A 14,206-nucleotide genomic window follows, 5' to 3' on the forward strand; every position below is an offset into this window, starting at 1 on the left:
GTATGTTTTTTATGTTGATCAGGCCACCCTGTTTAAATTTTCGAGAATAAATAAATAAATAAACTGTTTCACCGGAATAATGCAAATATTTAAGATGCCATAACTTTGTTATTCCTTGTCCGATTTTGATCAAATTTTCAGCGTTTTATTTGTCTGATTTTTATTGATCTGTTTAAATCAAATCATTCTCAGCCCGGTGCATCCCTTTAACTAACGTGGGTAGAATGACTTTACAGAAAGTGCTGTGTTTGTTTGACATGGGTGTTGTGAGTGGACTTGAGCCATAGAGTTGGGAAAAATGTGGTGTTCATTACTAGATTCCCATCATAAACAAATGAAATTGTCATAGACCTGTATTTCGATAAAAATGTTATATGAACGGTAAAAATAGATTATTAATTGTTGGATATAGGTTTATCGTAAAGAGTGGAAGAATGATTTCAGTCTATGGAGGAGGAACTCCTCAGGAGGTGTAAGGAAGCATACAACGATTTTAACAACAAATGGCTATTGTCCGAAAGTTTTTATTATATCCGACAGAGAAAAGGTTATGAGGCCGTTTTCGGGTAATTCAAATAATTCATTAAAGAAATGTCATTGATAGACCCCTCATCTCACTTTTCATCAGTGAAAAATCGCACGCTAAACTTTTAAAGTTATTATGAAGCAGAAACGTCATGTTTGGAATCACGACGTCCACTGTCCCACACGGACGCCTTTACCCACACCCACTCTTAAATACATCCTCCACACACTCATTCGCCTGAACACAAGCAAACATATTATATACACATCCAACACAAATTACGTACACCACCCACGTTCATCCACCGAAAACAACGCACCCTTCATCCGAGCACACACACCCTTCACTGGCACACATCCCGCGCACACCCACACATTCTCTCTCTCTCTATCTATTCCTTAAGGCCACCGCACACATGTTATACGACTGTTTGCGATCCGATTTTGGAACAAATCGCATTTTGCTCATTTTCTGAAAATGTGAATGGAACATATCATTTTATTTGAGGTTAAAATCAATTGAAAGAATACTAATACAAGATTGCAAGCCTTTATTTTGGAGTAAAGGCCAAATTAGTTTCAAATCGGTGCCGATCGTACGACTGCTGTGACGTCATTACGACTAGATATCAAATTCGCTTTTATTCTAAGAAGGATGATAACATAGTCGCAGATTTGAACATAGGTATTCGTAGGATGATTTAGAACATTACACAGTAAGATATTCCAAGTCTCAATATTAGCATCAAATTCTACTATATTTTATTCTTAAATCGGGTCGCAGAACAATCGTAAGGTGTGCGGTCGCCTTTACACACACGCGCACTCATACACATCCATAACCCATGTACATAAAATTTAGAATGACATAAATCACGAAAAATAGAATTCTATATATATTACATACAAGTACAAAAAAGTAATTTTAAAGTAAAAACAAAACAAAACACGATTGCATTGTATGATTATATAATCTAATGTGTGAAGCTTAGTAATCAAATGAGAAAACGTCTTACGGCTCTCTTGGAAACAGCTTGGCTCCCAGCCTGTTTGATTTGACAGGGGGAGATCTTATTCCAAACTTGACTACTTGGATTTCTTTTAAAATTCAGGTATTTTTCATTAAGGTAAGCGCAACATCATCTTTCCATTATTTGATTTTTTCGTATTTAGTATTCAACAATGAAAATAAATCGATCGTACACAATTTCACAGATTCTTTGTTAATGCATAATTAGACAGCATGCTGTCTTCCAGAACAGTTTATCAAGAGTGGGAGAGCTGAGTTCCTCAAAAAAACATCCAGTTATCGGGTATTCCAAGGCTTGTTTAGACGACATAACCAGCTTTTTGTGTACTTTGTTGTAGGTATTGAAACGCAGGAATTTGAAAGTGATACGGAATGACTGGAAATTCATGAACATGATACGAATCTCACTAGATTTGAGCTTTTGACCCAAGAAGGGTGCACTTTTTAGGCATTGTCCTGTGGCATATCTCGTAAAAAAAATAAAGCAAGCGTGAAGCGTGAGCTAAAATATATATTCATCTGCTAAGTTGACATTTTAACATGTTTAATGGCTATCTCATTAAATGAATAATGCGAGCGCAAAGCCGTATGCCGAATCATATTGATCTATTGACATTGGTAGCGGAGCATTTTGAAATTGTGTACATACCTCTTGAACATGTCTCATTAAAGGTCAAGTCCTTCCCAGAAAAATGCTGATTTGAATAAATAGAGAAAAATCACACTAGCGGAATGCTTAGAATTTCATCAAAATCGGATGTAAAATAAGAAAGTTATGACATTTCAAAGTTTCGCTTATTTTTCATATAAACAGTGATATGCACAACTCAATGACATGCAAATGAGACAGTCGATGATGTCCTTCACTCACTATTTCTTTTGTTTTTTATTGTTTGAATTATAAAATATTTCATTTTTTACCAATTTGACAATATGGACCAACTTGACTGAACCATATAGTATTAAACAATGCTAATTCCATATGTTCATGGAGAAATTATTGTTGTTTCACTTGACTATGAGGAGAACATTAGAATATTTCATATTTCATATAATAAATACAAAAGAAATAATGAATGGATGATGTCATCAGTCTTCTCATTTGCATACCGACCAGGATGTGCATATAACTGTTTTGTGAAATTAAGCGAAACTTAAAAATATTATAAATTTCTTATTTTAAATCCGATTTTGATGAAATTTTCAGTGTTTTGTTTGTTGGATTTTTCTCTTTTTATTCAAATAAACTTTTTGTTGGGGTGGACTTGTCCTTTAAGAAAATAATACACAGAAGGGCATGAATCATGACATAAAAAAAAAAATTACCAATATAAAAATACAAGATTTTTCTGCACGATTAAAATTACACACTTGTCAAGCTACTTTTTTTAATCCGATATTACTGTCTTCATGCATTATTATCTCGAAAAAATAGTATTCACAGTTCACAGAGTACATTTCTTATTTGAAAGAATGCAAACATTTATGGTTTTTGCAGGACGGCAAAATGAAAAAAAAAGTGAAAGAAATCTTATGCTGACCTACAGCTGTTATATCAGAAATCAAATTCACAAAACCGATATATACCGGTATATAATATACACATGATATTATCATAACATGTGAGACATTATGCACGCACATAAGCTTTCGGAACTATTTTTATTCAAATATGTTGTGAAAATGATCGAGCTATGCCTACCATTATTCTCTATATTAATTTCTTTCACAATGTATATATATATATATATGTGTGTGTGTGTGTGTGTAATTTGAAGGGGAAAAATTTATAAATACTGTTATGGAAAATACATAATGCCTATCAACATGCAGCTATTTTTATTCAATAAAAAATCACAATGATACTTCGATATGCTCTATCATCGATGTTGAATATGGAACTGATTGAAATTTTTTCCTAAGAGCAATCCTAAAATTCGAATTCAAGTCCAGATCCCGCCATTTCCTTCTCATATAGTTCGTCAAATCGTTTATTTTGGTCATCAGTGAAATAATTCTTCCAGTCTCCTACCACACCTGGTGATTAAATAAAAATAAATAAAGAAAAAAACATTAAGCTAACACAGAAGATGAGTTATTCTTATTGTTTTCTCGTTCTCTTTAAGAAAGATAATATGATCGAAGTAACAAAACAAGTATACGTTCAAAATAATACATACAGTTCAATGACATTTCATAACAAATATTGAAGATAAATTGATTGAACGGAGGGACTTGCAAAGAAAAGCAGAGCTTGTATAAAAGTAAAGTCCCTAAACTTAGTTTCAATGCTTTCAATTAGCATAACCTATATACAAGAGACGAAAGAAAAACGAACTTAAAATAAGTATTCTACAAAATAGCAAAATAAAGCGAATAAGCGACAAAAAAAAATAGAAAGTAATTTAGATAATAATTACTATGGTAAAAATAATAATAATGATAATCAAAAATAGTAATCATAAAATTATAATAAGAGGGGAAAAGGGAGGCAAATGACAGAGGGATGGAGAGAAGGGAGGAGCAAATCCGAAAATGAAAAGAGGAACGTGGCAGGTGCACAGGTCATTAGGCATTGTAGTGACATTATTTAGAATATATAATATTTTTCAAATTTATCAATAGTTAAATATTATATTCAAATATTTTTAGTTACAGTTATATGTTAACTTGACTTGTAGCTTTTACCTTTCCTCATGAATGATTTGTCTTTTGGTTTTTCCATTCCAGCCTGCTCTATATCCGCCATTATCAGAGTATCGGGATTTGATGCAGGGTTGTTCTTCATTGCCTTGAACGTCGAAGCTTCTGCGATTTTAGCGATGACGTCATCAGAGGGGGACTTCCCCATGAATTCGGCTATCTGTCGTACGGCTCCAGTAAGATCCTGAAATTCGTTTGAAATGATATTCGTAATCTGAAGTCAGTTAATACAAACGAAACTGACTCCAACCAACCCATTTATTATAATTATTATTTTTTTGCCTTGTGTATGTCTGTATGTGGGGGAGGGCGGGGGTGAGTGTGTTGGGGTGTTCGTCTGTGTGCATGTAGGTGCGTGAAGTGGATACTCTCAATCCTTTCTTTTTATATTATAATTTTCATTCAGTTACATTAATCATTAAGCAAGAAATATTGGGGGGTTACATAACTACCAAAACATACCTTGTCATTTTTGTTTAATTGGTTAGGATTGGCTGATTTTTTATTAATTTTATGAATAAATCAACCACCTGTAATAGGGATATGTTAATTATATGATTTCTGTACAATATTTTATTTAAACAGTACAGTATTATGAATAATTATTTTCCTTTATAAACCGCGTATTGCTAGATGTATACCCATGTATATTGTAACATTTGCAATGTACCATTATTTTGTATGATTTGAACTGATTGGATTTAATAAACAGTATTTCCAAAAAAAAATAGTGATGCTCGGCGGGTCGCGCGGCCGAGCACATGTATCCCCCGCACCCACCGCGTCATCCGTCATTGCGATATACAGAGGTCACACAGAAATTTGACAAATAAATACAATCATCATGGCGACAATGACCCTGCCCACACTTTGCCTGTGGGTACCAAATTTGATGACAAAAATATGACGTAGCAGCGTGACTCTGCAAAACCAAACGTATTGTCCAGTTTCACCTGTTGGGGAATACAATTATAGAATAATCTGGATATATTTTGTAAACCTAACCTTAAGACCCCCACCAAAAATGATAGGCATCTTCGCTTCACCTTCTAATATTGCTTGTGTGCCAACTATTATGACAAACTGAGAAAAAGCAGAAGTAACAGGTTTTACCAAATTTTCCACAAAAATATGGTTACCATGGCAACCATGTCTTCACCCACTCGAAAATCATTAGGCGGCTTTGCTTTACCATAATGGACCTTCATGTCACATTCAAAGATGATCGGAAAAGAAATGCAGCTGGTAGAGCGCTCACAAGGACATCTCTGCTATTTCCACAAAAAACTCTTGTTACCTTGGCAACGGTGTCTCCACCAACACCAAAATCAATAGGCGGCTTTGCTTTACTATAATGGACCTTCATGCCACATTCAAAGATGATCGGAGAACAAATGCAGCTGGTAGAGGGCTCGCAAGGACATCTCTGCTATTTCCACAAAAACTCTTGTTACCATAGCAACGATGTCTCCGCCCACACCAAAATCGATAGGCGGCTTTGCTATACGATAATTGACCTTCATGCCAAATTTGAAGATGATCGGAGAAGAAATGCCGCTCACAAGGAAATCTCTGCGGCGGCGGCGGTGGACGCGGCGCGACGAGGCCAAATCCATAGTCGATAGTATCCTCCAAACTCTGTTCGGGGGATACAATTAGAGTAAAGCTTTTGTCAGTCTAGGCCCCGTAACACTGTGACAAAGGTAAAGGCCTGGTCACACCGCCCGAGCGTTGTTGGAGCGGTCTTGGAGCGGTAGGGAGAGAGGGTCGAATTTCGACAACGCTCGTCACCGCTCACAAAATTGGGGAAAAAATCGAAAACATGGGCGTTGCCTTAGCGGTGCACCGCTCAAGCCAGCGTAGCTTTAGCGTTGGTGGCGAGCGGTCGCGAGCGTTGGTTTAGCGGTGACTCGAATGTTGAATAAGCGGAGTTCTGCGCATGCGGGCGTCACAGAGTGGGCCAGAATGAGTTGAAAGTGCGCCAAAATTATTTTCCGTGTTATATTTTTACTTTAACAAGTAGATTAGGGGTAATTTTTGGCGTAGAATCGACTGAACATAATTTAAAGCCTATATGACGTCACCTTGATACCAAATTTTGATTGGCTGCTTAAAACCTATCCGTGAAAAGAAAAATTACGCTAAACAATGTAAAGTATATAAACTTTGTGTTATGTGTTACTTTAAGATTGATCAGAGTGAATGTTGGTTTATGCTTCTCACATGCCTAAAAGGTGTGTATGAGATCCTGAAAATAATTTTATGGCATCAAAACGATCATTAGATTAAAAAAATACTTTAAAATCTGAAAAATATTAACCGTGCTTTATCAAGCTGTGTAGACTTGGTTAAAACGCAGAGTATGTAACACAACGAATGTTTTACTATGATGAGGGTTTTTGGCTAAAATTATTCTACAAGTAACTTTTATCTCTGGAAGAGGGCTGGGGAGCCCTCATATGCGTTATCAACCTTTATTTTGTTTACATTATGCCCGGAATTTCATGGAATGGAAGGGGAATCGTCCCCGTCGTGCAAAATTGCAAAAATTAACGACAATGTACACCCCACACGGTGCGCTGCGATGACTGCACGGTATAAAAATGACCGTTTCTTAACAGGTTTTTGGGGTGATGTCTCAAGTAAAATCGGCTCTAACATAAAAACGGGCAGCTAAATTTGGTATCAACTTAAAGCTTAGACACCGAGCGAAATGATGATGATAGAATTTAAACGGAAATCCACGGAAATCAAAACGTTTCTCATGTAAATGCAAAAAACATGGATTATCAGCCCATTTCAATTCCAAATGAGCTCCTTATTCATTTCTACCCGTATTTATAGCCAAATTCTGGTACCGCTCCGACACCTCCATACCAACGCTAAACCAAGGTTCATCACCACAATGGATCGCTACTTTAACGCCCAGCACCGTTCCAGCAATCCCGTGTCTGCTCGGAAAACGCTTACAACCGCTCCACCAAAGTTTGTGAACCGTTTAATCACCGGCCGGGCAACGCTGGCGAAGCAGCGGTTGTCCAGCGTTCAAGATTTCTGCGTTGGCCTAGCGGACCCAAGCGTTCACGAACTTTCGTCTAGCGGTGCCAAACTTTGACTAGTCGTTGTTAGAGCTGTAGTCAACTTTGCTGGAGCGGAAAATTGCCCGCTCCTCACCGCTCGCAATATTTTGAGTAGCTCAAAACTTTCGGAGCGGTAGGAGGGACCATAAGCGGTGGCCGAGCGTATTCGGCGTTGCCTTAACAGAGGCCAACTTTGGTTAAACGGTGGTGAACGGTAGCGAGCGGTGATGATTTTTTCTCTCCGCTCCACGACCGCTCCAACAACGCTCGGGCGGTGTGACCAGGCCTTAAGCAATCGATCGTATTCTTGATGGAGGTGTCGTGGCCGAGTGGTCTAAGGCGCGTCGCTATACATGGAAAGTCCGGGGTTCGATCCCCGGCTGCGGCACCTATGCCCGTGAGCGAGGCATTTAATCTACAATGCTCTTTTATCCTTTCATGGAAATGCTATATGCATTATTTGTAACTAGGTGTGCACTTGTTTAAAAAATTCAAAATTGATTGTACATTGTAGTCAATGCAATTAATCGTAAAAAAAATGTTCTACGATCATGGCTAAGCTTTGTGCTACGGGCTCTTAGAGTCAGTTTCGCTTGTTTTAATGATGACAATCTACTTTTTATTAAATGATGAGTAAACCAAGCTAGTAATCAGCTAGATGCAAATAATACTCATATCTTACTATTCTCCTGTCTTAAGGAGAACACAGTCATTTTCTACTAGGAAAAAATAGACATTATGCACATAACATAATCTCAAAGCGCCCTCTTTCAGAAGATATTGGAAAACGTGCATCGGCGCGTATAATCTGGAGAGATTGAAGAGCGCCATCATATTCAACAACAACAACCAGCTGCGTTTCACCAACACATGCAAGGCAATGGATTCAGCCTCTAAGATGGCGCTGCAATGATGTCAACGCATAGGGTCTATTCATTAAAAAAAAAATCACATTACCAGTGGCGTACCTAGAAAACATCGTCAGAATGGGGCAACAAGAATAAAAAGAGACCTATTTTCTGATCCAATTAAGACTTTTCTCAAATTATTTCGTTTTTTTAATAACAGATAAAGCCTACCTTCTTCATATCTTCGTACTTGAGAAAGAGAACATTAGGATGATTTCTCTTCCTCCACCATGGTAACACGTTTTCAAACCAGGATCCTTGAGGAGCTGTTGGGAGAAACGAGAACCAGTTTGAAAAAACTAACCCATTTTTTCACACATCATAGTTTGTGATAGATTTTGACATAACATTTGAAAAATTATAGGTATATATTTCACTAATCCCTTTCCTTTTCTTCCCATTTTCTTGGTCGTGAAAAATTGGGGGCCGGTGCAAAACGCCGATGTCCTAACAGTCATTTCTTAGCTTTATTCATATAAAACAACATACAAAAGTAATAATCTCATAGGCCCTATTTGAATAGTGCAAGCGCGAAGCGCGAGCTGAACATTTTTGGAATTTCATGTATTTTTTCCTGAAAATTTAATATTATGGGCAATGTTTGTGAACCTCAACAAGATGCGTATGTAACTAGATAATTACTGCCAGCGCGAAGCGCGAGCACAAATTTTTAATATGGGTTCTGGCTTGATCGAAAAGGGACCTGTTAAGGACAATTTGCAGTTAGCCATTAAGACGATACAAATTTCAACTTTTAGAGAATGCGAGCGCGAAGCGCGAGCTGAATTTTTTGATATTCCGACCTAAAGAATGACATTCTAAGCACTTTTTGAAATAAACGGTATAGGTATAAAACTAAACAATTGGTGCGCGCGCAAAGTGCGAGCGGAAAAAATAGATTTCAGACTGACTTAAAAATGGGACACTCTATTCATGTTTTTTAAATCTTGAAAAGGGAAGTTCCTACATTAATAATGCGAGCGCAAACTGGATAATTTTAGCACGTTTTGAATAAAGATCAATCTGCGTATCTCAATAAACATATGTGTGCGTGTTTTAGAGTTAGACAGAATCTGGGCATTCTGAATACATTTCATTTTTTATCATGAAAATCAATAATGCGAGCAAGAAGCGCGAGCGGAAAATATTTGATATTCCGGTATTATAAAGATTAATTTAAGCACTATCTAAGGCACTGTGTACGGAAATTGTAAAGTGTATGTGGATAGCACTTAATAAATGATGCGAGTGCGAATTAAGCGCGAGCTGATTTTTTTTATTGTTATTTTGACCTCGAACCTGGACATTCCTAGGCCTAAGGACATTTTGTCATTATATGAAGATGATGACTATCTTCCTATTCCTCTTCCTAAGGGCGATATGAAACTTGTCGAAATTCCTTTCTGAAAAAGGGACAATTTAGTTTAGAATTCATAAAAACTTTATTATCATTTTATTAATGTAATAAGCCTGTCCGAGCTGAAATATGTATTGACTTCAAAACTTGATATTTTAAGCTACATATCAGCCTATATATTGAGTAAGATATGTATCTCATCGAACAGGCTATGCAAGCGCGAAGAGCGAGCGAAAATTTTAAAAAGTGACATGAAATATATATTTTCAAAACATTTTCCAAGTCTTCCCCTGACTTTATTTTATTCACTCGTCTCCCTCCTCTTATTTTTCGTCTTCTTTTTTCCTCCTTTCTTTCCCCTTCTTTTTTTCTTTCTTTCCCCCTATTTTCTTTTTTTTGCTCCTCCAATAGGGGGGGGTGGGGGGGGGTGGGCCCCTCGGCCCCCCCCCCCCTGGATCCACCTATGCACCAGGTGGGATCATTAATAATAATAATAATAATAATAATAAAATGCATAGACACATGACACGATTAAACGGTATATTGGCCATACTAAGACGTAAGACACCACATGTACACATAAGAGAAATTTTTTGGAACTTGTGCGCTCTTGATCTTTGGGGGTATTTTTGAAGTGTTCTCGGTGAACTCAAAAGAGCACATTGTTGCTTTATCCATTGCTTTTAAATATTGATAATAATGATAATAATGGCTACTTTTTATATAGCGCTCTTCCCATAATGGCCCAAAGCTCTTTACAGCATATTATTACCCCGGTCATCAGATCCTTGCATGCCCGCATGCAATATATGCACCTTCTACACTCCATGGGGAGCATTCTAACAAGAGTTCCAAGACTCAATTGCTAGGCATACTACATAGGCTTTAACATCCTACCGGGTACCCATTTAGCACCTGGGTCGAGAGTGGTAAAGTGTGGATTAACGCCTTGCCAAAGGATGTTAGACCGCGGTGGGTTCCGAACATACGACCCTCTGTTTTCAAGGCGAGAGTCAGAACCACTACACCACGAATCTTCAAATATTGATGGGTGTCACATCCCATTTTAGAAAGACTTACCCCTATTGGCAAGAAACTCCTCAAAGAAAACATCCCATGATTCATACGTCGGAAGTATCGGAATATAACGACAGAAATGGTAGTAGGAGACAGCCGTATCCTTCGGGTTTCTGGCTACGTAAATCACCTGAAATTGAAGCATCTCAATCACGTTAGTATAGAGAGACTTATACCTCGGTCACATTTGCCCTACGGCGGCCGTACGGCGAGTCGAAAACAGCCGCTTCAATATTTTTAGTTGTACCAGCTACATACAAGTGGTTTGTATATAAATGAATAAAACGGCTGTTCTCGACTCGCCGTACGGCCGCCGTCGAGCAAATGTGACCGAGGTATTAGAGTGACACCGTGACTGTTTGATTGTTTTTTTACTGTTTTTTTTTTTTTTTTTTTTTTGTATTTTGCATATGAAGAATAACGCAACATTTCAAAAACCTAAATCCTTGTTAATTTTCAACGGCTTTATTTATTTCCTCATGATTTCATTTTTTTTCAACGTCTAGTGATTATGGGGGAAAGGCCTGGAGAATGTATTAATTCGTGTTTGTTTGTGTTGTGTATTTTTTTTTTTACTTTGGGGCCGGGGGATTTTATATTTACATAATCAGATAATGGTTATTGTTGGACTTGTCCTCTTAAACCAAACTGATTTATTTACATATATATATATATATATATATATATATATATATATAATGTATAAACAAAAAAAGACTTAATAGAAACGCCGTAAGGAGACATAATCTTCCAAATTTTCGGTCATAGACCTTCTCCAGGGATGAATTTATTAAATCCAAAACAGGTTGCATCATTTGGTGATGATACCAACGCGCAATAAATATAATGCGCAACAACATAACTAACGCGACAGGTGCATTGTTAGATGATATTGTGACGTAATGAGTAAAGTCCAGGCAACTATTACGACGTAGAGTAAAAACGGCAAAAGAGTCTATCGATCCATCGGTAAAGAAAGAAAAGTTCACTTGGTCTCAGGCATTGGGAAGGCGCGGAAAGACACATTCATTCCGTGGGGTGCGAGGGTCCCGAGACTGTAGATCAGCTTCTCTTCTTTGAGTTTGCGATCCGTCTCACGGTCGCAAGGGATGGCAACGCATACCTGTAGATCGTTGATGAAATGTCCAGGTTGGTTGAAATGCGTTGCAACTGGAAGGCCAGGTGTGTTAAGTCGGATCGAACGCAAGTGCTCTGTTACTCTGTCCGCTAGACGTCGTTTGGTCTCTCCAATATAAAGCTTAGAGCAGCGAGAGCATCGTATAGCATATACGACGTTTCTGGTGGTGCACTTGAAGGAGGCCTTGACGCGCCAAGTTCTTCTGGGTCCTTGGATGACATCTCCCCTCATGACGTAGGGACAGGTATTGCATCTCGGCCTGCCGCATTGAGATGTGCCAGGTGCATCTGGGGGTTGATTAGGCGGCAATTTGGAGCGAACGAGATGGTCACGCAGAGAACGGTCTTTTAATGTATATATATATATGCATGTTTTCTCTAGGTTTAGGAGTTCAGGTCATTTACCTTGTTTAGATTTTCTCGCTGGAAATATCAGTGGTTCAGATACTGTAAGGGATCTTGGAGTTATTATTGATAACAACTTGACCCTTAACCAGCATATCAGAAATGTTTGTCGTTGTGCATCATGGGGTATTTGTAAGATAGGGAAGTTAAGAAAGTATCTTGATAAATCATCTACTGAACGTATAGTACATGCCTTTGTATCATCCCATTTAGATTATTGTAATGCTTTACTTGCTGGTTTACCTCAATCTAGTATAGCCCCCCTTCAAAGAATTCAAAATACTGCAGCTAGATTGGTAACCCTCACTAAGAAATTTGAACATATCACCCCTATTCTCTACTCCCTCCATTGGCTTCAGGTTCATAATAGAATTATTTTCAAGCTCCTTCTCCTTGTCTATAAAATCATCCATGGTCTCGCCCCATCCTACCTTCAAAATCTTATCTCTCTCTGTCACTCATCCTCTACAACTCAACGTCTCCGATCTTCTTCTACTGCTCACCTTCGACTATCTCTAGGACCCCGCACTTTTACCCGTTATGGCGATCGTGCTTTTTCTGCTCTTGCCCCTAAACTCTGGAACAATCTCCCCATCTCCATCCGTAATGCATCCACTGTCGAATCTTTCAAAACACTCCTCAAATCTTACCTCATTAAGCAGTCCTCTTAGTTCCATATCCTGTTCTCTTTCACTGTATTTTGCTACTTCTTTTTTCTCTTTCCAATGCGCTTAGAAACTGTTGTATTAAGCGCTATATAAATGTTAATTATTATTATTATTATTATTATTATAAACGAAATGAAAGATTTATTTCAAGTTCAGCATGGTTTTGGAACGATGAAGAGCATAGAATAATTTTTAATCCATGTATATAGTTGCATAGGGAAATTCAGCAATCGTTTGTAGTCGATTACGTATAGAAGGTATTTAAGCACTATTTGCTAAGAAACAACGATGTTTACAACTGTATGATTATGTTAGATATTTATCTTTAATTGTTATTCACTGTTCGGGGATAAATAGTAGTGATAATTACCATTGCTGTTGTTGTAAATATTTATTTCATGACCCTAACTGTTTTTAAAAGATGATTAGATTTTACGGACTGACAATCTCCCTCCTACAAGAAAATTGGGACAGAGCATTAGAGATATTACGGCTCTCGCTTATCCTGAATTTGATGAAGTCGGACAAGACCGGTTGGCGAGGGGGGCACTTTCTAGATGCGATTGTAGATTGCAAAATCCGAGAAGGGGTTTTCCGCTCGCAACCAAGATCACTGGACGATGCAATAGAAGCTGCTCTGAATGCGGAGGTGTTCTCAAGGATGGTGGATGAAAGGTGGGAATACCAGCAAGCCAGGTACAGTCCTGCTGTAACCCGAGATGGCGACGGAATTCATGTCCGTACTGGAACACCAATCTGGAAAGTGAGAATGAAAAGGCTCATTCAAGACCTTCTTCTGGAAATGGAATCGGAAGAGCCAGATTCAGATGACGTAAATTCAGGAGAAAACTATCCCGAAGCTGGTCAGGCTAGTATTGAAACATCAGAGAGGAACTCCTTCTTTTGCAGAATTGGACAGCAGTTGGGTTCTATCTCGGCTAACTTTGAGGAACAAGAGACAAGGAGCACTAAACGACTTAGTGGTACAGCAATCCCTGGAGGATCATTCATTTGGTCGGTGCATATTGGCGGGCGTGCCGAAGCAGCTGCAGAACCAATTGGCTGAGACTGTGCAGGATGTTCCAGTTGAATGTCGGGAATCGGTGCCAAGATCGTTTGAGGACTTCGGTAATGTCTCACCTGAGAGCCGGTTGTATGACCATGATAAAGTCTGTCCTGTGCAGCTAGGCAGTGAAACGGAAGAGGTACGACCATCCAAACCAGACGGCAGGAGATATCTAGGCCAGACGATCAGCGATGGAGGAAAGCGACAGAGATCACAGGCGGTGCGCATGAAGAGGAGCCAGGGTGTTGAA

General features: G+C 38.3%; 1 protein-coding gene across 1 annotated transcript; it reads right to left on the minus strand.

Moving 5' to 3' along the window:
• Positions 1 to 1,408: 1,408 nt before the first annotated feature.
• LOC129274840 (sulfotransferase 1C2A-like) lies at positions 1,409 to 12,049 on the minus strand. Its single transcript, XM_054911580.2, has 5 exons — positions 11,804 to 12,049; positions 10,684 to 10,810; positions 8,418 to 8,512; positions 4,244 to 4,442; positions 1,409 to 3,592 (listed from the first exon to the last, which is right to left on the minus strand). Exons 1-5 carry the CDS (start codon positions 12,047 to 12,049, stop codon positions 3,486 to 3,488), a joined length of 774 nt encoding a protein of 257 aa, XP_054767555.2. The 3' UTR covers positions 1,409 to 3,485.
• Positions 12,050 to 14,206: the final 2,157 nt, after the last annotated feature.

The sequence above is a fragment of the Lytechinus pictus genome, chromosome 13, assembly GCF_037042905.1.
Source record: "Lytechinus pictus isolate F3 Inbred chromosome 13, Lp3.0, whole genome shotgun sequence".
In the NCBI taxonomy this organism is placed as follows: domain Eukaryota; kingdom Metazoa; phylum Echinodermata; class Echinoidea; order Temnopleuroida; family Toxopneustidae; genus Lytechinus; species Lytechinus pictus.

Excerpts from the sequence above, each read along its gene's own strand:
- LOC129274840 (XM_054911580.2), bottom strand. The coding sequence starts at position 12,049 with ATGAGGGGAGATGTCATCCAAGGACCCAGAAGAACTTGGCGCGTCAAG. Across the intron at positions 10,811-11,803 it reads ATTTCATCAACGATCTACAG|GTGATTTACGTAGCCAGAAA; the intron begins GTATGCGTTGCC and ends CTTCAATTTCAG. Across the intron at positions 8,513-10,683 it reads GGAGTTTCTTGCCAATAGGG|CTCCTCAAGGATCCTGGTTT; the intron begins GTAAGTCTTTCT and ends TTCTCCCAACAG.